At 40.7% G+C, this 23,803-nt stretch overlaps 2 protein-coding genes across 41 annotated transcripts in view; both read left to right on the forward strand.

Moving 5' to 3' along the window:
• The window catches only part of LOC127637984 (uncharacterized), a 135,197-nt gene that overhangs the window by 86,717 nt on the left and 24,677 nt on the right, over positions 1-23,803 (forward strand). For 28 of the 37 annotated variants that reach the window (XM_052119304.1, XM_052119307.1, XM_052119309.1 and 25 more), the window contains 16 exons: positions 64-138; positions 334-408; positions 605-679; positions 876-947; positions 3,621-3,695; positions 3,881-3,952; positions 4,150-4,221; positions 6,329-6,388; positions 6,601-6,660; positions 9,158-9,229; positions 9,483-9,740; positions 10,700-11,002; positions 11,495-11,588; positions 11,727-11,771; positions 12,001-12,090; positions 12,266-12,356. In XM_052119304.1, the coding sequence (XP_051975264.1) occupies positions 64-138; positions 334-408; positions 605-679; positions 876-947; positions 3,621-3,695; positions 3,881-3,952; positions 4,150-4,221; positions 6,329-6,388; positions 6,601-6,660; positions 9,158-9,229; positions 9,483-9,740; positions 10,700-11,002; positions 11,495-11,588; positions 11,727-11,771; positions 12,001-12,016 (1,424 nt within the window). In that variant the 3' untranslated portion in view covers positions 12,017-12,090; positions 12,266-12,356. Of the gene's footprint in view, positions 1-63; positions 139-333; positions 409-604; positions 680-875; positions 948-3,620; positions 3,696-3,880; positions 3,953-4,149; positions 4,222-6,328; positions 6,389-6,600; positions 6,661-9,157; positions 9,230-9,482; positions 9,741-10,699; positions 11,003-11,494; positions 11,589-11,726; positions 11,775-11,999; positions 12,091-12,265; positions 12,357-12,497; positions 12,572-12,677; positions 12,813-12,931; positions 13,049-16,234; positions 16,396-16,494; positions 16,631-16,803; positions 20,859-23,803 lie in introns of those variants that run through there. The other 9 variants (XM_052119315.1, XM_052119330.1, XM_052119342.1 and 6 more) reach the window with 8 other exon arrangements.
• Positions 21,920-23,803, forward strand: part of LOC127637988 (oxysterol-binding protein-related protein 5-like) — a 62,502-nt gene continuing 60,618 nt past the window's right edge. For all 4 annotated transcript variants that reach the window (XM_052119344.1, XM_052119345.1, XM_052119346.1 and 1 more), the window contains exon 1: positions 21,920-22,334. The gene's annotated coding sequence lies outside the window, so the exon portion shown is untranslated. The remainder of the gene's footprint in view (positions 22,335-23,803) is intronic.

Raw genomic sequence — 23,803 nt, forward strand, 5'->3', positions numbered from 1 at the left:
AAATCTTGTAATCATGTCGGCAGATACTGCCTAATGCATGTGTGTGATTGTATATCATTATAGCTCAAAATGTCTCAGAATCCACTGTAACTACTATCAGTTCTTCAACTGAGTCTCAAACATCATCAACTCCTACAAGTGAGTATTCTGGTTCATAGACAATTGTGTAAACACCTCAAAAAGTAAATTATATCTTTATTTTATTCCGTTTATTGTAAATGGTTCATTGTTCTAATAATTGTTAAACAGAATTTCATTGAATGCTAAACAAAATCTTGTAATCATGTCGGCAGATACTGCCTAATGCATGTGTGTGATTGTATATCATTATAGCTCAAAATGTCTCAGAATCCACTGTAACTACTATCAGTTCTTCAACTGAGTCTCAAACATCATCAACTCCTACAAGTGAATATTGTTATTGATGGACAATTGTGTAAACACTTTAATAAGTCAATTATATCTGTATTTTATTTAGATTATTTTAAATGTGGTACATTGTTCTAATAATTTTAAACAGAATTTAATTGAATGCTAAACAAAATCTTGTAATAATGTCAGCAGATACTGCCTAATGCTAGTGTGTGATTGTATATCATTATAGCTCCAAATGTCTCAGAATCCACTGTCATTACAACCATTTCTTCAACTGAGTCTCAAACATCATATCCTCCAACAAGTGAGTATTGTTATTGATGGGCAATTGTGTAAACACCTCAATAAGTAATTTATATCTGTATTTTATTTAGATTATTTTAAATGTGGTACATTGTTCTAATAATTTTAAACAGAATTTCATTGAATGCTAAACAAAATCTTGTAATAATGTCAGCAGATACTGCCTAATGCAAGTGTGTGATTGTATATCATTATAGCTCCAAATGTCTCAGAATCCACTGTCATTACAACCACTTCTTCAACTGAGTCTCAAACATCAACTCCTACAAGTGAGTGTTGTTATTCACAGACAATTGTCTAAACACCTCAATTAGTAAATTATATCTGTATTTTATTTAGATTATTGTAAATGTGGTTCATTGTTCTAATAGTAGTTAAACAGAATTTCTTCGTATGCTAAACAAAATCTTGTAATCATGTCGGCAGATACTGCCTAACACGGCCATGCCCCCCTCCCCATCCCCTTGATCCCTTTCTTCCCAGAGGTGCACTACGAGCTGATGAGGTTGTGGGGGACACCTTTTACTGTCCGAACCCGATCCCTCAGCTTGTCCGTGGCCGAGAGTTATGCCACGATTCCTCAGGTGTATGAGGCACATGCGCCGCACTTGATCCTTCCAAACGCCGGCACCTGTGTGGCACTCCATTCCAGGGCCTTCGTCGTCTCTGTCGGCCAAAGTGTACAGTGCCGCTAGACAGGCAGCCTCTGCCCTGCATGCCATGGCCCACCTGCAAGTCCACCACACCAAGAGACTGAAATAATTGCACAAGGGTAGTTCTGACCCTTATGTGTTGCAGGAACTGCGCTCAGCGACCGACCTCACCCTCTGGGCTGACGAAGACGATGACACTCGGGCAGACGATGTCCACTCTTGTGGTCCAGGAACGCCACATATGGCTGAATCTGTTTGAGATGAGGGACAATAACAAGGCACACTTTTTGAACGTGGCCATCTCCCAAGTCGGTCTTTTCGGCGACACCATCGTGGACTTCAGCCCAGCAGTTCTCTACGGTGAAGAAACAGACAGAGGCGATACATCTCATTTTGCCCCGGCATGGAACAAGAGTGCGTACCCTGTCTGCTTGCCGAAGGCATCCCCCTGCGCTGCCGAAGCCCAGGCGGCTCCGCCCTACAGCCAGTGCCCATGGCTCCTGTTACCACAGCAACCGAGCACTTGCAGACAGGGCCCCGCGAATGTGGTTCCCCTGCCTTTGCGTGTCCGACTGCACCACATATACCACACCCCCGGCCAGCAGGTTGTGATGAGTATCGAGGACGGCCCACATGGCCCTTCTCCTCAGTTGCTGACCTGCCCTACACCAGGTGCGGGGAGCAAGGTAAGTGCTTCTGGAAATGCCGTTTCCTGTTCCCCCTGCCACGAGGCCCCACCCCCAGGTTCGTCAGACGCGATTGTCCCCTTAATGCCCCTTTCCAACCCATCGCATTAGCTGTCCAGGACCGTCCGACTCCACTATGTGATTCAGTTCACCAGTCGCCCGCCCCGGTTCAGCGACGTCCATTTATCTTCAGTGAAGTGCGAAAACGCAGCCATCCTGCCCGCGGAACTCGCGTTCCTTCTACGGAAGGACACGATAGAGCCTGTCCCTCCAGCCAAGATGAAGAAAGGGTTCCACAGCCCTTACCTCATCGTACCAAAGAATGGCAGTGGCTTGCGGGCTGTCTTGGACCTGCGAGTTCTGAACCGGTCCTTGCACAGACTCCCATTCAAGATGCTGACGTAGAACCGCACTTTGGCGTGCGTCCGGCATCAAGATTTTTTCGCTCCAGTAGATTCTAGCGCACTCTCGAGATTTCCTCTGTGCACACAGGTACCTATTGCCCAGACACCTCAGCCATTTAGGGCTTTGGGTCAACTGGGAAAAGATGCCCTCCCCGGTTCTGAGCATTTCTTTTCTCGGCATGGATTTAGACTCAGTCCCAAGGTTGGCGCGCCTCACGAGCGAGCACGTGCAGTTGGTGCTAAACTGCCTGAACTCATTCAGGCGGAGAACAGCTGTTCCACTGAAACATTTTCAGAGGCTCATGGGGCAAATGGCATCCTCGGCGATGGCCACGCTGCTCAGGTTGATGCATATGAGACCACTTTAGCACTGGCTTCAGACTTGAATCCCAAGGTGGGCGTGGTGCCACGGCACACATCGCGTGCCTATCATGCCAGTCTGCCGCCACTTGTTCAGTTCAGCCCTTGGGCAGACCTTGCATTTTTGTGGGCAGGAGTCCCCTATAGCAAGTGTCTAGGCTTGTTGTGGTTACAACAGACACTTCCAAGATAGGCTGGGCTGCTGTGTGCAATGGGCACGCTGCTGCCAGCTCCCGGATAGGATCGCGGCTGTGTTGGCACGTCAAACTGCCTTGAGTTGCTGGCAGTATTGCTCGCCCTGCGGAGGCTATTGCCGTAGGTCCAGAGCAAACACGCATTGGTCCGGACAGACAACCGGGCGACTGTAGCATATATAAATCGCCAAGGCTGCTTACAGTCTCATCGCATGTCGCACCTCACCTGCCATCTCCTCCTCTGGAGTCAGCAGCAAGCGAGGTTGCTGCGGGCCACTCAAATTCAGGGCAGCCTCAACACCAAATAGGATGCGCTGTCGCGGCAGGTGATGCTCAGGGGAGAGTGGAGACTTCTCCCCCAGGTGGTCCATCTTATTTGGAGTCGATTCGGCAAAACACAGGTAGGCCTGTTTGCTTTCCGGGAATCCTCCCACTGCCCCCTCTGGTATTCCCTGACGGGAGCCCCCCTTGGGACATTCGTGCTGGCAAACAGCTGGCCCCTTGGGCTGCGCAAATACGCGTTCCCCCCAGTGAGCCTACTTGCACAGACTCTGTGCATGGTCAGGGAGGATGTCCCTGACGTTAAACAGGGAGGATGTCTGCAGATACTGCCTAATGCATGTGTGTGATTGTATATCATTATAGCTCACAATGTCTCAGATTCCACTGTAACTACAACCACTTCTTCAACTGAGTCTCAAACATCAAATCCTCCTACAAGTGAGTTTTGCTATTCATATACAATTGTGTAAACACCTCAATAAGTAATTTATATCTGTATTTTATTCAGTTTATTGTAAATGTTGTTCATTGTTAAACAGAATTTCATTGAATGCTTAACAAAATCTTGAAAGAATGTCGGCAGATACTGCCTAATGCATGTGTGTGATTGTATATCATTATAGCTCAAAATGTCTCAGAATCCACTGTCATAACAACCATTTCTTCAACTGAGTCTCAAACATCAACTCCTACAAGTGAGTATTGTTATTCACAGACAATTGTTTAAACACCTCAATAAATAAATTATATCTATATTTTATTTAGATTATTGTAAATGTGGTTCATTGTTCTAATAATTGTTAAACAGAATTTAATTGAATGCTAAACAAAATCTTGTAATCATGTTGGCAGATGCTGCCTAATGCAAGTGTGTGATTGTATATCATTATAGCTCAAAATGTCTCAGAATCCACTTTCATTACAACCACTTCTTCAACTGAGTCTCAAACATCAACCCCTACAAGTGAGTATTGTTATTCACAGACGATTGTCTAAACACCTTAATAAGTAAATGATATCTGTATTTTATTTCGATTATTGTAAATGTGGTTCATTGTTCTAATAATAGTTAAACAGAATTTCTTTGAATGCTAAACAAAATCTTGTAATCATGTCGGCAGATACTGCCTAACACGGCCATGCCCCCCCTCCCCACCCCTTTATCCCTTTCTTCCCAGAGGTGTACGACGAGCTGATGAGGTTGTGGGGTCACCTTTTACTCTCCGAACCCGATCCCTCAGCTCGTCCGCGGCCGAGAGTTATGCCACGATTCCCAAAGTGTATGAGATTTGTTCCTTCAAAACGCCGGCACCTGGTAGAGTTGTCTGGCACTCCATTCCAGGGCCTGTAAGAATACGTCGTCTCTGGCGGCCAAAGTGTACAGTGCTGCTAGACAGGCCGCCTCTGCCCTGCATGCCATGGCCCTCCTGCAAGTCCACCACACCAAGGCACTGAAAGAACTGCACAAGGGCAGTTCTGACCCTTATGTGTTGCAGGAACTGTGCTCAGCGACCGACCTCACCCTCTGGGTGACGAAGGTCACGGCGTGGACACTCGGGCAGACGATGTCCACTCTTGTGGTCCAGGAACACCACATATGGCTGAATCTGTTTGAGATGAGGGACACTAACAAGGCACACTTCTTGAAAGTGGCCATCTCACAGGTCGGTCTTTTCGGCAACACCATCGTGGACTTCGCCCATCAGTTCTCGGTGTTGAAGAAACAGACAGAGGCGATTCAGCTAATTTTGCCCTGGCATGGAACAAGAGTGCGTACCCCATCTGCTTCCCAAAGGCGTCCCCCTGCGCCGCCGAAAGCCCAGGCGGCTCCGCCCCACAGCCGGTGCCCATAGCTCCTGTTACCACGGCGACCGGGCACTTGCAGACAGGGCACCGCGAACGTGGTTCCCCTGCCTTTGCGTGTCCGACTGCACCGCATATACCACACCCCCGGCCAGCAGGTTGTGACGAGTATCGAGGATGGCCCACATGGCCCTTCTCCTCAGTTGCTGACCTTCCCTACGCCGGGTGCACGGAGCAAGGGAAGTGCTTCTGGAAATGCTGTTTCCTGTTCCCCCTGCCACGAGGCCCCTCCCCCAGGTTCGTCAGACGCGATTGTCCCCTTAATGCCCCTTTCCAACCCATCGCATTAGCTGTCCAGGTCCGTCCGACTCCACTATGTGATTCAGTTCACCAGTCGCCCGCCCCGGTTCAGCGACGTCCATTTATCTTCGGTGAAGGGCGAAAACGCAGCCATCCTGCGCGCGGAAATCGCGTTCCTTCTACGGAAGGACACGATAGAGTGTGTCCCTCCAGCCGAGATTAAGAATGGGTTCCACAGCCCTTACCTCATCGTATCAAAGAAAGGCAGTGGCTTGCGGGCTGTTTTGGACCTGCGAGTTCTGAACCGGTCCTTGCACAGACTCCCATTCAAGATGCTGACTTAGAAGCGCATTTTGGTGTGCGCTAGGCTATCATGCCAGTTTGCAGTCACTTGGACAGACCTTGCGTTTTTTTGGCCAGTAGTCCACCTACATAGAGCCTGTCCCTCCAGCCGAGATTAAGAAAGGGTTCCACAGCCCTTACCCTTACCTTACATCGTACCAAAGATATGTGGTGGGTTGCGGGCAGTCTTGGACCTGCGAGTTCTGAACTGGTCCTTGCACAGACTCCCGTTCAAGATGCTGACTTAGAAGCGCACTTTGGCGTGTGTCAGGCATCAAGATTGGTTCGCGCCAGTAGATTCTAGCGCACTCTCGAGAGTTGCACTGTGCACACAGGTACCTGGTGCCCAGGCACCTCAGCCATTTAGGGCTTTGGTTCAACTGGGAAAAGAGTCTCTTCCTAGTTCAGAGCATCTCTTTTCTCGGAGAGAAAAGTGAGTATTGTTATTCACAGACAATTGTATAAACACCTCAAAAATTAAATTATATCTCTATTTTATTCAGTTTATTGTAAATGTGGTTCATTGTTCTATAATTTTTAAACAGAATTTCATTGAATGCTAAACAAAATCTTGTAATCATGTCGACAGATACTGCCTAATGCATGTGTGTGATTTTATGTCTCAGAATCAACTGTCATTACAACCACTTCTTCAACTGAGTCTCAAACATCATCTCCTCCTACAAGTGAGTATTCTTGTTCATAGACAATTGTGTAAACACCTCAATAAATCAATTATATCTTTATTTTATTCAGTTTATTGTAAATGTGGTTCATTGTTCTAATAATTGTTAAACAGAATTTCATTGAATGCTAAACGAAATCTTGTAACCATGTCGGCAGATACTGCCTAATGCATGTGTGTGATTGTATATCATTATTGCTCAAAATGTCTCAGAATCCACTGTCATTACAACCACTTCTTCAACTGAGTCTCAAACATCATCTCCTCCTACAAGTGAGTATTCTTGTTCATAGACAATTGTGTAAACACCTCAAAAAGTAAATGATATCTGTATTGTATTCCGTTTATTGTAAATGTGGTTAATTGTTCTTATAATTGTTAAACAGAATTTCATTGAATGCTAAACAAAATCTTGTAATCATGTCAGCAGATACTGCCTAACACGGCCACACCGGTCCCTTTCTTCCCAGAGGTGCACGATGAGCTGATGAGGTCGTGGGGGACACCTTTTACTGTCCAAACCCGATCCCTCAGCTCGTCCGCTCTTACTACCCTCGATGGCTGGGCGGCCGAGAGTTATGCCTTGATTCCTCAGGTGTATAAGGCGCATGAGCCACACTTGTGCCTTCAAAGTGCCTGCATCTGGCAGAGTCTCCTGGCACTCCTTCCAGGGCCTGTTGGACTACGTCGTCTCTGGCGGCCAAAGCCTACAGTGCCGCTGGACAGGCCACCTCTGCCCTACATGCCATTGCCCTCCTGCAAGTCCACCACACCAAGGCACTGAAAGAACTGCACGAGGGTAGTTCTGACCCCGATGTGTTGCAGGAAATGCGCTCGGCGACCGACCTCACCCTCTGGTCAACGAAGGTCACGACGCGGACACTCGGGCTGATGTCCACTCGTGTGGTCCAGTAATGCTACCTATGTCTGAATTTGCTCGAGATGTGGGACGCTGACAAGGCTTTTTGGCGACATCATCGTGGACTTCGCCCAGCAGTTCTCGGTGGTGAAGAAACAGGCAGAGGTGATACAGCACATCTTGCCCCAGCATGGCACAAGAGTGCGTACCCCATCTGCTCGCCGAGGGCATCCCCCTGCGGTGGTGATAGCCAAGGCTGCTCTGCCCCTCAGCCAGGGCCCGCGGCTGCCATTACCAAGGCAACCAAACACTTGCAGTCAGGGCCCCGCGAACTCGGGCGGTTTCCTTGCCTTTGCGCGTCTGACTGCACCACATAAACCACACCCCTGGCCAGCCGGTTGTGACAAGTATCGAGGACGGCCCACATGGCCCTTCTCCTCAGTTGCTGACCCACCCTACGCCAGGTGCATGGAGCAAGGTAAGTGCTCCTGGGCATGGCGTTTCCTGTTCCCCATGCTACGAGGTCCCACCCCCAGGTTCATCAGACACGATTGTCCCCTTAGTGCCCCTTTGCGCACGGAGATCACGTTCCTTCTACGGAAGGATACGATAGAGCCTGTCCCTCCAGCAGAGATGAAGAAAGGGTTCCACAGCCCTTATCTCATCGTACCAAAGAAAGGCGGTGGGTTGCGGGCAGTCTTGAACCTGCAAGTTCTGAACCGGTCCTTCCACAAACTCTGGTTCAAGATGCTGACGTAGAAGTGCAATTTGGCGTGTGTCAGGCATCAAGATTAGTTTGCGCCAGTAGATTCTAGCGCACTCTCGAGAGTTGATCTGTGCACACAGGTACCTGGTGCCCAGGCACCTCAGCTGTTTAGGTCTTTGGTTCAACTGGGTAAAGAGGCTCTCCCTGGTTCAGAGCATCTCTTTTCTCAGCGTGGATTTAGACTAAGTTTCAATGTTGGCGCGCCTCACGAGCGAGCACATGCAGTCGGTGCTAAACTGCCTGAAGTCATTCAGGCGGAGAACAGCAGTTTCACTGAAACATTTTCAGAGGCTCCTGGGGCATATGGCTTCCTCGGCGACGGTCACGACACTCGGGTTGATGCATATGAGACCACTTTAGCACTGGCTTCAGACTTGAATCCCAAGGTGGGCGTGGCTTCTCGGCACACATCGCGTGGCTATCACGCCGGTCTGCCGCCACTTGTTCAGCCCTTGAACAGACCTTGCATTTTTGTTGGCAGGAGTCCCCCTATAGGAAGTGTCAAGGCTTGTTGTGGTTACAACAGACACTTCCAAGTTAGGCTGGGGTACCGTGTGCAACGGGCATGCTGCTGCCAGCTCCCGGACAGGATCGGGGCTGTGTTGGCATGTCAAACTGCCTTGAGTTGCTGGCAGTAATGCTTGCCCTGCTGAGGCTATTGCCATAGATCCAGGGCAAGCACACGTCGGTCCGGACGAACAACACGGTGACGGTAGCATATATAAATCGCCAAGGCGGCTTACATTCTCATCGCAGGTCGCACCTCGCCCACCATCTCCTCCTCTGGAGTCAGTAGCAACTGAGGTCTACTGCGCTGTCGCGGCAGGTGATGCTCAGGGGAGAGTGGAGACTCCACCCCCAGGTGGTCCATCTGATTTGGAGTCGATTTGACAAAGCACAGGTAGGCCTGTTTGCTTCCCGGGAATCCTCCCACTGCCCGCTCTAGTATTCCTTGACGGGAACCCCCCTCGGGACATATGTGCTGGCAAACAGCTGGCCCCGGTGGCTGCACAAATACGCGTTCCCTCCAATGAGCCTACTTGCACAGACTCTGTGCAAGGTCAGGTAGGACGTCCGTGACCTTGCTCAGGGAGGAATTTTGCAGATACTGCCTAATGCATGTGTGTGATTGTATATCATTATAGCTCAAAATGTCTCAGAATCCACTGTAACTACAACCACTTCTTCAACTGAGTCTCAAACATCAACTCCTACAAGTGAGTATTGTTATTCATAGACAATTGTGTAAACACCACAATAAGAAAATTATTATAGCTGTTATAATAATTGTTTAACAGAATTTAATTTAAATTTTAGCAAATTTGTTTCTTTAAATTTCACAGGCTCCACTGTCCCCACTGTAGGGTTTCGCTGATGAAATCATTTTGATAGTTCATGATTTTTTCTCTCGTGATAATAATGTTTTTTTTTTATCTTTACTTATTATTTACTTATTTCTCCCCAACACAGAACCAGATGTGATCGGGAATCTTACAACGACTGACATCACAACATCTTCTATATGTTTAACATGGGACAAACCACTTGGAAACATATATTCCTTTAGAGTTCAATGGACTGTTACGAAATCATTCAACACTACAACAACAACGAATAACACTTATTGCATCACTTATCTGATTCCTGGTGTCAATTACACATTTATCATCACAGCTGTTAGAGATAATGTAACAGAAGGCAAACCCATCAACATCTCAAAATTTACTAGTATGTTTACTATTTCACTTTTTCTGATAAAGACCATTTTTTGAATGTATGTATTAATATGATGCAAACTGTCAGTTAATATCTGGAAGAAAGCAAGTCCTACATTTAGGAACAATAAGACTTTTTGTTTTGTTTTGTTTTTGCATTGAATTTGTTACATTACTTTCATTAAATTAAGCATATTGCACCTTCATCCCCAATAGCCAGTAGCCACTGTTATAATTAAAATCCAACTCTAATAAATTTGGCCTATAAGGTTCCAAATCTTCCCAAATATTGTTCTGAAAATTACATTGACAAATGACCCAAAAAAAAGAGTTTACGGTGCCATTAACTCTATTGAGAAATTTTTGTAGAATCTACATGTGCTGTCAAAGACAGGTGAGATCACTTCGAGAGTATGTCATTCACACTTCCATTAATTTAGTAGTTTGTCTCTTTAATGAGCATTTAGCCTTGAAACATTCACATAAACTTAGCTATGTGCTTTCAGATAAACCGTTAACTAAAAGAGTCTCACAAAAACAGCTCCTTATGACATAATTTAAATCTGCTTGAAACATTACATTGAGACAAGTTCATTACAAGTGCATAATTAATTGGAATATTAAGGAACATAAAATCAGGGGGAGTCACGTGACGCCATGTGCAGATCAGAGATGTGAACGGCGAGCTCTACGCACTTTGCTAGTTTTAATACTTTTTATGATATAAACCAGTGAGATTCCATAACTTTTTTAGGAGGACAATATGTCAAAAAATTCTAAATCCTCAGGCTTTGGAGACATTAAAAGATACCTGCACCTAGTTATTACATTATTGGCTGCTACATTACATCTTTTATGTTCAAACTAATTGAAGTCTGACCAACCAATAATATGTGGTTCGTAAATTGCTATGTCTGTTTCAATGGCCTGTTTTGCCACCACAAATTATTCGCTGCTTTTTCCCCAACACAGAGCCCGATGTGATCAAGAATCTCAACGTGTCTAACATTACAACATCATCTGTAGTGCTGAAATGGGATGAACCATCTGGAAATAGATCTTTCTTTATAATTAACTGGATGGTTAATAATATAAGCAAAAGAGGACCCAAGGATACATTCTATGTTGATAAGTCATCCAAAAATGTCACAGTCAATGACTCTTCCTATTGCATCAATGAACTTTCAGCTGGAGTCAGATACGCATGTTGTGTCACTGCTGTTGCAGCAGACAGTATAACCAAAGGCGAAGCTGTCTGTGAATCAGTATATACAAGTATGTAGACTTATAAATATCTGTTTTTTGTTATATCTTACCACACCTTACAAACTCAAACTAATTGACTTCTAACCCACCAATAATTTTCTTTGTACATGCACAATCCCGCCAGCATTTGGTAAGAAAATCATTAATGTCCTCATACAAACCTGACATTAAAGGATCAAAGCTTTTATTATAGAGTAGAATAACAGTGTGACTTTTAACGGCGCCATTGAAATGCGTCCATCAAATAGAATAAAACAGATAATTTTATTTTTAAGGTGAAACTGTTTTGCACATCAGTACTAGTATGCCATCTAGTTGTATGTGTTCTTATAGGTTTAATGCTTGAAAGCTTGCTTCTTTATTAATTTGTTGAATGTATTGTGTACATAGCTAAGTCTTCTCAGAGCCAGAAAAAAAAACAATCACATAGTCATATGGAATGAGTTACTGTACAAATACTTTGTGGCATTTGAACAGCTGTTTCTTTTTGTTAACATGCAGAACAAACTTCAACAACGCCGATTGTTGGTATAGTTCTTGGCTTGTTATGTATTCTCTTTACCGTCACTCTCATTATATTCTTCTATTTAAGAAGGTGAGTTGGCATCACAACTTGTCGATCCCATCATGACATGTACGAATATCACAGTTAGCAATGATTGGAGAGAAAGTCAGATACAGAGGTTGTCCGTATTAATTTAGTTAAACGTTTCTCTGTTGCTCACTGATCCAGGAAAACAAAAGAAAATTGTACAGAAATCCCTGTCCACACCATTAGGTAGTATTGTTTTTGATATTTTGATTAAATATTCATATTTAAATATTTATTTGTTAAAACTTCAAATATGTACTGAATTGTATTTTTCTTTCTATTTCCAGAGGTAAAATGTAAGGATCTTTTTATTTTGTGGTATCAGCATTGTTTAGAATCTTTCAACATTGTTACTTTCAACTTTTTATATTTGTTTATTTTTTATTCTCAATGATTTTTTCTTTTCATGACAAGCAGGACTATGCCTTTGAGTATAGAAGATTATAAAGAGTACTTTAAACAAAAACATGCAGACTCCAACTGTGGTTTTGCTGAAGAGTATGAGGTACAAAACAATTAGCTTCTAAATGTCTTTTGTGAAATGCCCAACTTACTATGATAATATTATTTTATGTTTTATAGAGTTGTGGCCATGACTTGTCAAGAGAATAATGTTATAATGATGCTATTAATGTCGAGATCTTTTTGTTTGAGATCTTTTTTGGATCGTATTGTTGCAGGACTTGAAACCTGTTGGAACTGCACAGCCTAAGAATGCTGCCCTTGCAATTGAAAACAAGACAAAGAACCGTTACACTAATGTGTTACCTTGTAAGTAGATGACATGCCCAAGAAGTGTCCATTCATGGAGCGTGTGTTACATTTTGCAGACAAAAATGTCAAGATCTTTCCAAAATCATATACTATATTGCTAAAATTAGATACTAACTGCATCATGTTTGCTTTCTTGAGATGATGCTTCAAGAGTAAAATTATCAATATGTGGCAGCCCCTTTGATGATTACATCAATGCCAACTACATCCCAGTGAGTATAGTTACACATTTGGGAAATTCTACATATCAGCTCATGAGTTCAATATATTGTATATATGCATGTTATCAGTTTCGCACTGTACATTATCTCTGGTCAGGGCTACAATTCAAGGAAAGAGTTTATAGCTGCTCAAGGTCCATTGCCCGTCACAGTGAATGAATTCTGGAGAATGATCTGGGAGAAGAATGTCTACACCATAGTGATGCTGACCAGATGTAATGAACAAGGACGAGTGAGTACAATAATAACATAAAAACAATATTGCTGGCCACATTGAAAAGTGGTGGAATTGGTGGAATGTGGAAAAATATGTTTTTGTTACATTCAAGTCATTGTTGTCATTTTCTGTAGGTGAAATGTGAGAAGTACTGGCCATCTGGGACTAACCATTATCATAACATCTCAGTAACAACAACCTCAGAGATACCAATGGAGAACTGGACCATAAGAGACTTCACCATAAAAAATGTAAGGAAATACTTGATACTGTTATGTTTGAAGGAAGTCACGAGAGCAGGATCTAAATGCAGCTTGAATTTAATAGAAAAATAGACAAAGTACAAAACAGGGTAAACACTGGAACATGGCAAGACTAGGAACTGGGTACTAAAACAAATGTACATGAAACAGGATCAAAACAACAACTGACTACGACTGAACAGAAATCAGGGCATTATATAAACAAGGACTAATGAGGGAATGGAACAAAGGTGAGAACAATTGGGAACAGCTGACAGAGATGAGGGCAGTGCATTTTGGGAAGTGTAGTCTGGGGAAAACAGAAGACAGGATAAACACAAGGCAACACAACAGTTTTCCTTTATCTGTTATAGTTATAGTGTATCCTGATGCAGACTTAATTTTTGCTGTCTTATTCTGTTGGGGACCAATGGCTTTATTGATTCCCTCGTAAATACTGCAGGTGTTGCCAGTATCTGCTGTAGTCTGAAGTCTCACAGAGCTGAATCCAGTAGTTGTTTGTATAGCATCTGGCTGTTAACTAGACTTTGATTCTGGCTGCCCTGAGTACCTCCAGTGTTGTTTGAGATGGGTGTTGCTTGTGCTTTATTAGGGCAGCATGCTTTGTGGTGAGTTCTTCTGAGTTAGCCTCAAACCAGTCACGTGACATTCCCGCCTTCCTGCCAAAAACATTATAGGCTGTGCTGTGGATGGTGTCATGCCGGCATGTTTGTTGAGCATCTCCAGGTGGGGTGTTATATTGGAGTGCATCTTGGAGAGCTTTGTTGAACTCTGCCGCTTACTCTAGTCTTGCTAGTGTCAATATGTGGCTTTCCTGGTGGTTTGGAGCGATGGATCTCTTGTGGCTGCAGCCTGACCTTGGTGCACACCAGGGATTGGTCAGTGTCACAGTCCACACTCTAATATAATAGTGTGTTGAGCATGTTTCTCAAGTGGGAGTGTCTTGTGATGATAAGGTCCAGTTGATGCCAGTGCTTTGAGCAAGGATGCCTAAAGGATACCTTGTGCTGGGGTTTATTCTGGAAGAAAGAGTTGGTGATGCACAGTTCATAGAGTGTGTACATCTCCAGCTGGTGTTGTCTGTTCTCATTCATGCTGCCGATGCTGTGGTGGCCAAAGCAATGTGGCCACGAGTTGTAGTCGGCTCCAATGCTTGTGTAGAAGCAGGTGCTCTTTACTAGGCATTCCTTGGATAATTTCATGTAGTTCTCCGTAAAACTCATCTTTTGTCAGAGAGTGGGCGCATACGTGCTGATCAGGTGAACAGGCCCATCTGTAGTTTGGAGTATAAGGGATGCCATCTTTTCAGTTCCCTTGCTGTGGGCTCTATCATCTTCAGCATGGAGTTTTTTTACTGCAAAGCCAGCTCGTTGTTGATCACTGCTGTCTTGCATGTCGTCCATCTCTAAGAGGTTTGTGGACAGTCTGGGTGTCATAGTTCTCTTGTTCCAGCATCATAGCCTGAGTGCTGGTCTCTTTCTCTTCTTTATCTTGACTGGTGCAGGATTTACTGTCCGCTTGTCAGGCTGTTGGTCCCTACGCTCCACGCACCCAGTGAAGCAGGTGGACAGTGGCGAAACAGCACCTTTTGGGCTGGGGGCTGCCCAGCTTGAGTGGGCGGTAGCTGTCCAGTGAGACATGATGGCCTCTCCCACCGATGGAGACAACCCCTGGCGCCATGCTCTATGGCAATCAAGCCAGGCTTATCACCAGTAACTGCTGTCTCCCGTGTTGTGCCGTCACTGTGAGGCGACGCCTGAGTGTCCTCTCTAGTGTACATAATATATATATATATATATAATTAAACAAATAATTAATTGGAAGGGGTTTCTGTAAAATGATTAAATATGAGTGTACGGTGAGCTATTCATTTTGAGTGAGAAAAATTGTAGGTGGCAGCCAAAATATGCAGTTGAGTTTATGGGGTTAAAATGTTTTAGTACTCTAAATGATATATTCGTGATTAATGAAAACTATATATTGTAAAGTTATTTAAACATAATATATTGAGACTCATGCATGACTGATGTGTTCATTTTCCATCCCCCTTTATGATTTGTAACTTGTAGCCATTACGAAACATGCAATAATGTTTTTCTGTTAGACCAAATAGTTTCCCTCAAAATGTCCAGGCTAAGTTTTATTCTTAAGTGAAATTTTAAATAATACCAAGCTATAGATAATCAGAATTTTTATCAAATTGTTTATTATGTTTTCAAGAGTGTTGGTTATTCATGTTTTTGAGATGTTACAGAGATTACATCAGAAATTAGCATAAATAGAAATGGCCAGCATCAATCAATCACTGCCAACCATGTTAAAATACAATTATACTTTATTAATTCTGAATCTATGTACTGATTAACATTGTCCCATGTCTGCCAAACATGTTGAGTTGTCAAAACATCATCTGCAACCTGAAACTGAACTTAGGAAGTTTGGATTGATTGCACTTAACTGCATATAGAGCTAAAGGATGCTCCCTTGCACCCTGTTTTTGAATGACTTAACCTCCAGTGTGAAGTCTGTCTGCACTGGTCTCAGAACACTTTGAAATGCACCTTTGCCTTTGAAAGCAACATTTTCCAGGTTTTGGATGCATCAATTAATTCTCAATGTGATAATGCACAGTGAATATAGGATATTTTAAATGGAACTGAGCATTCAGTCCACGTATGTGGTCATTGTATTTAACAGCATGCTGTTTCACTATAAATCACTCAAATAGAAATTAGAAACTAATCTTTTGGCTCAAACAGGTTTTAGTGAAAATACTTAATTAGGTTTCTTACAGTTGTAGTTTTGTTGGCATTTCAACCAAATACAAACTCCTGTGATTGACGCCTTGTTGTTTGGTCACATGACTCAAAAGTTTAACACTTTACTGACAGCACAGTGTCTTCTGAACTGAGATCAGTCAGTTTTAATTAAATTAAATTGTGCGTTGCATATAGCGATGTCAAAATACAACGTCCACTCATGTGGACACGGGGTCACACATGGATAATATGGATGAAAAACCTAAAAAATAAAGCTAAGAAAATTATTTTTATCATTTATTTTATCTTAAAGTTGATAAGCACATCCAAAACAGCTGAGATGAATGCTGTTGTTGAAATACTTTAGTTTCTTTCAATTGTTTTTACATCATTAATGTTATGTGATTGATTTTAGGTTAAGACAGCTGAGACTCGCGCTGTACGCCACTTTCACTTCACGGCGTGGCCGGATCATGGAGTCCCAGAAACCACTGAACTTCTCATTGACTTCAGACACCTGGTGAGAGAACACATGGACCAGTATTCACTCCACTCTCCAAGTGTGGTACATTGCAGGTAACTTTAACCGGCAAAGCACTCGTTAATTTTTATTATGGGATTAATTGCATCAATACATCTGAGTTAGCTTTTATTTCATTACATTAACTTTTTCAGTGCTGGTGTGGGTAGAACAGGGACCTTCATTGCCATCGATTGCCTGATCTTCCAGATTGAGAGAGAAAGCAAGGCAGATGTTTATGGAATCGTTAATGATATGCGCATACACAGACCTCTCATGGTGCAGACTGAGGTAAGGGAACTGCGCTTTACATGAGATTGCAAGAATTAAAGGTGCAATCCAACAGTGCCACCCTAGACTTTTGATATTGTAAATTTAGGTTCAATAGAAACGCAAAGAAACTGCCAATTAAAGCTTGTATACATTTAAATATGTCATGTTTTATTTTCTGTTTTCTATGATAGGAGCAATATGTTTACCTCCACCAATGTGCCTTTAACATCATAAGATCAAGAACTGGAAATAACGTGGACTTAATTTACCAGAACACAGAAGCACTCGACGTCTACGAGAATTTAAAATTTCACAAATATTAAATGTAGATGTTCACATGATGGCCCTCATCACAAGATCATTGAAATTTAAGATAATATAAAACTCTTGTCACACTTAATTTTACAATCATAAAGTGCACTATGTCTATACAACACATGAAGTTGGATGTAATTTATTTCTTGGACAATTCTTTAAACTTTTAAATAGGCACAATTTCAGATTAATACATTCATTAAAAATGACACTGGAAAGAATGGAGCCATTCTGTTAGTAATTGTATATCTAATATTTAAATCAAGAGCTCCTTATTTTTTTTTACTGTGACATATTCAAAGGGTATATCTGTATAATTTGACTTAATACTCAATAAAATGTCAAACCCCTGTACATTTTTAATACTGACAATTTGATTGTATATGTTAGTGTGGGCCTTTGTGAGATCCCTAGTTTTTTTTTTTTAGGTTATTTAGTGTAAGTCCACAGTTTGTGTTACTGTGGTATTGCAAATTGAACTTAATTACAAATCAATTTTAGTGATCTGCTCGTAACCAGAGGTCGCATTCAAATAAACTATTACGGAAGTGGAATGAATAAACCTTCCCTTACCCGTCCCTTAAAGAAGATAATATTGTGCTCTGTTTTTAACCACTTAGTGTTTTTCCTACTGTAATTTCCTCTCCTCCCACTAGAAGGCACTCCAAGCACTATGATTGTCATTGCACATATTGAAAACGTATACATATTTTATCATGATAATACTTTTACAGCGATCAGGATTTCTGTCCACTTGCTAAATTATTTTTCCATGTTCACTAAAGACAATAAGTGGAAAATGGGGGAAATATGAATTTTATTTTGTTATAAATGTTTCCGTATACTCGTTTTTTTTTTTTTTTAAAGGGTTTGTCAAGTGCATGAAACACAACTTGTGCTGGATATGAGTATTTGCTTGTAGTTTTATTTGACTTCTATCTAAACCGTGGCCAAAAGTATTGGCAGTGACATACGTTTTGTGTTTTGCAAAGTTTGCTGCTTCAGTGTTTGTAGATTTTTTTTCACATGTTTCTATAGTTTACTGGAAAACAATGATAAAGTTTCATGAGTTTTAAAGGCTTTTATTGGCAAAAACACTCAATTTTTTCAAAGAGTAAATATTTACAGTGTTGACCTTTGTTCTTCATAACCTCCGCAATTCACTCTAGCATGCTGGATATCAGCTTCTGGGCCAAATCCTGACTGATGACGATCCATTCTTGCCTTATTAGTGCTTGGAGTTGATCACAATTTGTGGGCTTCTGGTTGTCCTCTCACCTTTTGAGGATTGACCACAGGTTCTCTATGGGATTAAGATCTTGGAAGTTGCCTGGCCACAGATCCAAAATTTCAATGTAATGATCTCTGAGCCACTTCATTACCACTCTTGCCTTGTGACATGGTGCTCCTTCATGCTGGAAAATGCATGGATCATCACCAAATTGCTCCTGGATCTTTGGGAGAAGTTGCTCTTGCAGGATATTTTGATAACATTCTTTATTCATGGCAGTGTTTTTGGGCAGGATTGTGAGAGAGCCCACTCCCTTGGATGAAAAGCAACCCCACACATGGATGGTCTCAAGATACTTCACTGTTGGCACAACACAAGACTCATGGTAGCGTTCACCTTTTCTTCTCCAGACTATCGATTTTCCAGATGTCTCAAACGTTTGGAAGGTGGCTTCTTAAGAGAAAATAACATTGCACCAGTCTTCTGCTGTCTAATCCTTGTACTTCCTGCAGAATTTCAGTCTGTCCTTGATGTTTTTCTTGGAGAGAAGTGGCTTCTTAGCTGCCCTTCTTGACACAAGGCCATTGTCCAAAAGTCTTCGCCTCACTGTTTGTGCAGATGCACTCACACCAACCTGCTGCCAATATTGAGCAAGCTCTGCACTGGTGGTCACATGATTCCATAACTGACTCCTCAGGAGGAGATGGCCCTTGCGCTTGCTGGACACTTTGGACATCCTGAAGCCTTCTTCACTGCAGTTGAACCTCTCTCCTTGAAGTTCTTGAGGATCCGGTAAATGGTTCTTTCAGGTGCAATATTCTTTGCAGCAATTTCCTTGCATGTGAGGCCATTTTCATGCAAAGCAATGATGGCTGCACTTCTTTCTTTAGAGGTAACCATTGCTAACAAGAACACAATGATTGGAAGCATTTCTTCCCTCCTTTTATAGCAATCAGTCTGCTCTTATAATCCAATCAGAATATTAGAATGATTTCACCTGACTAGTACTCGTAAACACTTTCCCAGGTGCTGCTGATATTCTTAGTGAAATTATGTTAGCTGGTCATTTTGTGCCAGGGCCAAAAAACAGTGATTTCTTTTCACACTTCCATATGTTACACAGGGTTTTAATGCCAATTCAAAAAAATTCAGTTTAATTATTTTTACCTCCTGAATTGTTATTATTATTTTATTATTTTCTTTAATGTTTTTTGTATTTTAATTTGTATTTATTTATTTTTTGCTTTATATATTGAATCCATTGAATTTTGTTTTGTTTCAAGTACATGACTGGTTATAAATGCTGTTTCATCAGTTATTCTATAACTTTTTGAACATTTCTTATTCTATGTGTCTGGATAGTTGGCTATTTTTATTATCATTATTATTTAATTTTGTATCCCTGCTTGCATATAGGAAGTGTCTTATACATCTTTTTGGGTTAATCAGATTATGGAAGTTGTATCCATTCTTTAGGAACACTGATACATGCTGGAAACAATCAACAAAAAATTTATAAAAACAAAGTGATTGTGGCACAATCTGAAAATAAAACCTTTGGCTGGTGCATGACTCCCTGGACGTATGCAATTTGAATTCTGCCATCTTTGCTCAAGGACACTCCATTCTAGGCATGGAAGTTTTCAAGTCAATCAGGAAAATGATGTCATGAAAGGATTGGTATATTGAATTATATTGAATATAGATTGCTATAAGAATTAAACCCAAGCCTTACACTATCCACAAAACTTGAAAGTCTATTTCACGATTTTAAGAACCTGAAATAGTGTATATTCATACTTATCATTTTTTTAAATTATTTTCGCAGAATACATTGCTATTTACGGAAGCTCAAAGAGGACATGCGTTATTATTGTTTGTCTGTGTCGTTTTCTCGTGATCTCAACATAACTAAGGTTGTTTTCTCGTGATCGTGACTTAATTTTCTCGTGATCTCGACATAACAAAAAGTTGTTTTTACCTTTAATTTTCTATACAGTTTTTAATTGACCTACAGGATTTACAATTAAAAGTGACAATGAGAGATCCTTGGCAGAAAAGTACAATTTATTATATGTAAATGTAAATTTATGTTAATTCATTACACTTTGGTTATAAAATATTCACCTGCCCTGTCCAAGAGTCTTCTAACCAGTCACCTTTCACATAGGCTAAATCAAACATATTAATAAACACCAGGCAGCACGTCACAAACACTTAATAAACGTTTATTCATCAATAGAGTAAGACTCGCTTTCTTCTGCACTCAACAGGAGTCACTTTGAGCTTCCGTAGCTATTTATAAATGTCCGTCAAAGGAAATCATGGTCATTACAGTATCTACCAGCAGGGGCTAACTGGCCCCATGTTATTGTGATGTGAGGAGAGGCTTAAGCCCGTTTCACACATCCTCCGTGTGCGGTGCGTATGCGGTACAGGAGCAGCACGCGCTATAGTGCTTTCACATATGCTGCGTTTGCAGTGCGCTACAGATCCGCAGTTTCTGTGTGCCACAAAATCAAAAATGTGTAAGTTATTTTGATTTTAAATCCAAACGTTAACTTTGACATTGTTTTAAAGCATTGAAACAGTATGAAAATAATTTTTAATCATTGTGATTCTTTGTTTTACATAGTTCGAGTTGTTGACAGAAGAAAAGCTATCGCTATATATCTGTTTCATTATATGAAATGAAATAAGGTGAGGGCCATCTTGAGACTGTCTTTATTTAAGATTTATATATATATATATATATATATATATATATATATATATATATATATATATATATATATATATATATATATATATATAAATGCAATATAATGTAATTATGAACTGTGCATTTACAGGTTGTTTTTGTGGTAATATAATGATGACTGGGTTCTTATAATATATTAGTATGTGAAAATTGATGCTTCATATCTCCCATCTCTGAGACCCTCTGAGATGGAATGTAACATTCATAACTGTATCATTCACATTGTTTATAGTTATCAATTTATAATCATTAAATTAGGAAAAGTAATCTACAATCAACCTGGTTCTTCATTATTAAGCATGTTGTTTGAGCTATTAAAAAGATATTTTAAATATATAAATATATTTTTTCAGAATATTTTTGGATGCATATTGAAGGAAATGGTTGTAGTTATATATTAATGATTTTTTTTTAAAAATTAATTTATTTCTGAAACTCACTTTCTAATGCAGAAAATGACTTTTTCTTAAAACTAGAAGAACATTTTTAAATGTTGGATAACATGAATTGAACTCTCACTGAGTAATAAATCCCATCCTTATTGTTTAGTTTTGTACAACAAAATTAATTAATATTTAATGTAATATTCATACCCCTATTTATTTATTTATTTATTTTATTTTAATTTTCCTTACTGTGTTTTGTTAATGTCATGTAGTTTGTGTTTGTATACATTTTTGCAAATAAGAGCCACAACAATAAAACCAAAAAAATTTAAGTAACTGTTAATTGGTGCAACTGTCCTATAGAGTGTTAAACATACACCATTAAAACCACCTGCCTAATATTGTGTAGGTCCCCCTCGTGCCGCCAAAATAGCGCCATAGCGACTGTAGTAATACGTAATATGACCAAACAGAAGATTAAAAGTTCGTTTGTTTATTATGACGTCAATATATATGATTGCAACATGAGGGTTAAATCCAGCACCCGCGTTTCCATGCTGGTTAAGCGCCTCCTATTAGCTCCAAAGGCATTTCCTGCCGTCCAGACTCCCATAATAAACAGATGTACTGCAGCGTTTATGGTACGCTTTGGACCGCTATTTTAGCTCTCCAGCTCTATCATCTTTCATCTCCTAAAGATTCAAGCGTACACGGATAACTTTAAACGCATTGCTCTATTGCGTTCTGAAAACAGTGTTTCGAGAGAGGAGATATTGAGACGTAATAAGAGGCGAACGTTACTTTGTTTCGGGACGAACGCGAGGGTCACAGAGTTCCACACCATTGTTTTTTGTTTTTGTTTTTGTTTTGTTTTCTAAACGATTGACTGTTGCTAAGGTGATCCGAATCCAATCGAACTCAAAACGTCGCATCATCAGCGTGAATTGAGATGAAGTCGTTCGGATATATCTAGTTCGCCTGCCACGTTTCTGTCTGTTCGAGGGGCGAAGTTGCTACTGCAACATAGAGGTGAGTGAAATATGGAATATTGTGCGACATTGTGACCCATATAAAAGGAAACTCTTCTTATTTGTGTAATATCGGCGACGTAACGAGCATCATTTATCAAATTGCGTTTGGGTGTGTGATTTTTCTTGAACTTCCTCTCCGGCATCCTTAGCCAGTATGAATCAATTTATCGTCATCCATCGTGTTTAGAGTACTGCATTATTTTGCTTTATGTTTCATTTTCACAGCTGATGTGAACTGGCTTACACAAATGCATTATATTTCATATTGTGTCTTCTACTGTCTTTATCTTCTCTCATCCAGATCATATAATTTACAATACTATTAGCCAAAAGAAATGCAGCTGTCACTGTCAGACATTCAATATTATTATATTATTGAAATAAAACATAATAAAATAAAAATATGTAATATAATATTTATATAAATCTAATTATGATGATGTAATTATAATTATTGTATTACAATCTTATGATTAATATAATAATATTTTTTATGAATATAATAATAATAATTATATTATTTCCAGCAGCTGATGGGTGTGAACAGTGTTAACATACCATGGGTTTCTCCTGTGGGTCACTTTTTGTTATAATAAACACAATAATGAGAGAGATGATAGGATGTAGTAAATTCCAAATGTTTGATTACTAATAGTTCAAGTTTGGGATAGTTCACCTAAAAAGGAAAATTCTGTCATCATTTACACAGCCTAATGTTGTTCCAAACCCATATGACTTTCTCTTTTTCATGTACCATATAAAGAGATGTAAGGCATTCACTTTCATTGCATCTTATTTTCTATATAGCGAAAGTGAATGGTGTAGCACCTGCCGCTTTGCTTGTCCATTCGAATAATAACGGTCCATTGAGTTCTAAGGGTTAGAGAGAGGTTAGAAAGTGGTCATAAAAAAATGTGTTTTGCAAAAACATTATAAGTTTGAAGCTAAGGGAACAAAAAAGTATGATATGACACTATTAAGGCAAATCTGTTTGCTCTTAGAGATACAATTATTTTATTCAACCTAAACCCATTATTAATAAATTATACATGTATAAAAATTTATCATATTATTGTATTAAGTCCATAACATTATAACATTTATAAATTACAGTGCAATAAATTGCAGTATATTTATTTAAGTTCTAAGGATGTGAATTTAACAAGTTAATTCAATGTGATTAGTTATTTAAAAATAATGTGTATTCGGCATCGATGTAATGAATAGTAAGACTGATGTAAGGCTCCATGGTGCGGCTTGACCATATGTCCGTTGTAGTGGCAAAGTATTCGGCTGTGGGCACATCATTTGTCAATTCGCTTTCCCAAAGTGTTTACCAGTTTCTTGAATCCCTGGTTGCTAACAGTGCTAACTAGACACATGTCTTTTGCTATGAAAAATGTGACTGCATCTGTTATTTCTTTATGTCTGTGAGAGCAGGATGGGTAGGCGGTTGGATTATAAAAG

This window comes from Xyrauchen texanus, chromosome 46 (genome assembly GCF_025860055.1).
Source record: "Xyrauchen texanus isolate HMW12.3.18 chromosome 46, RBS_HiC_50CHRs, whole genome shotgun sequence".
NCBI classification, from domain to species: Eukaryota; Metazoa; Chordata; class Actinopteri; order Cypriniformes; family Catostomidae; genus Xyrauchen; species Xyrauchen texanus.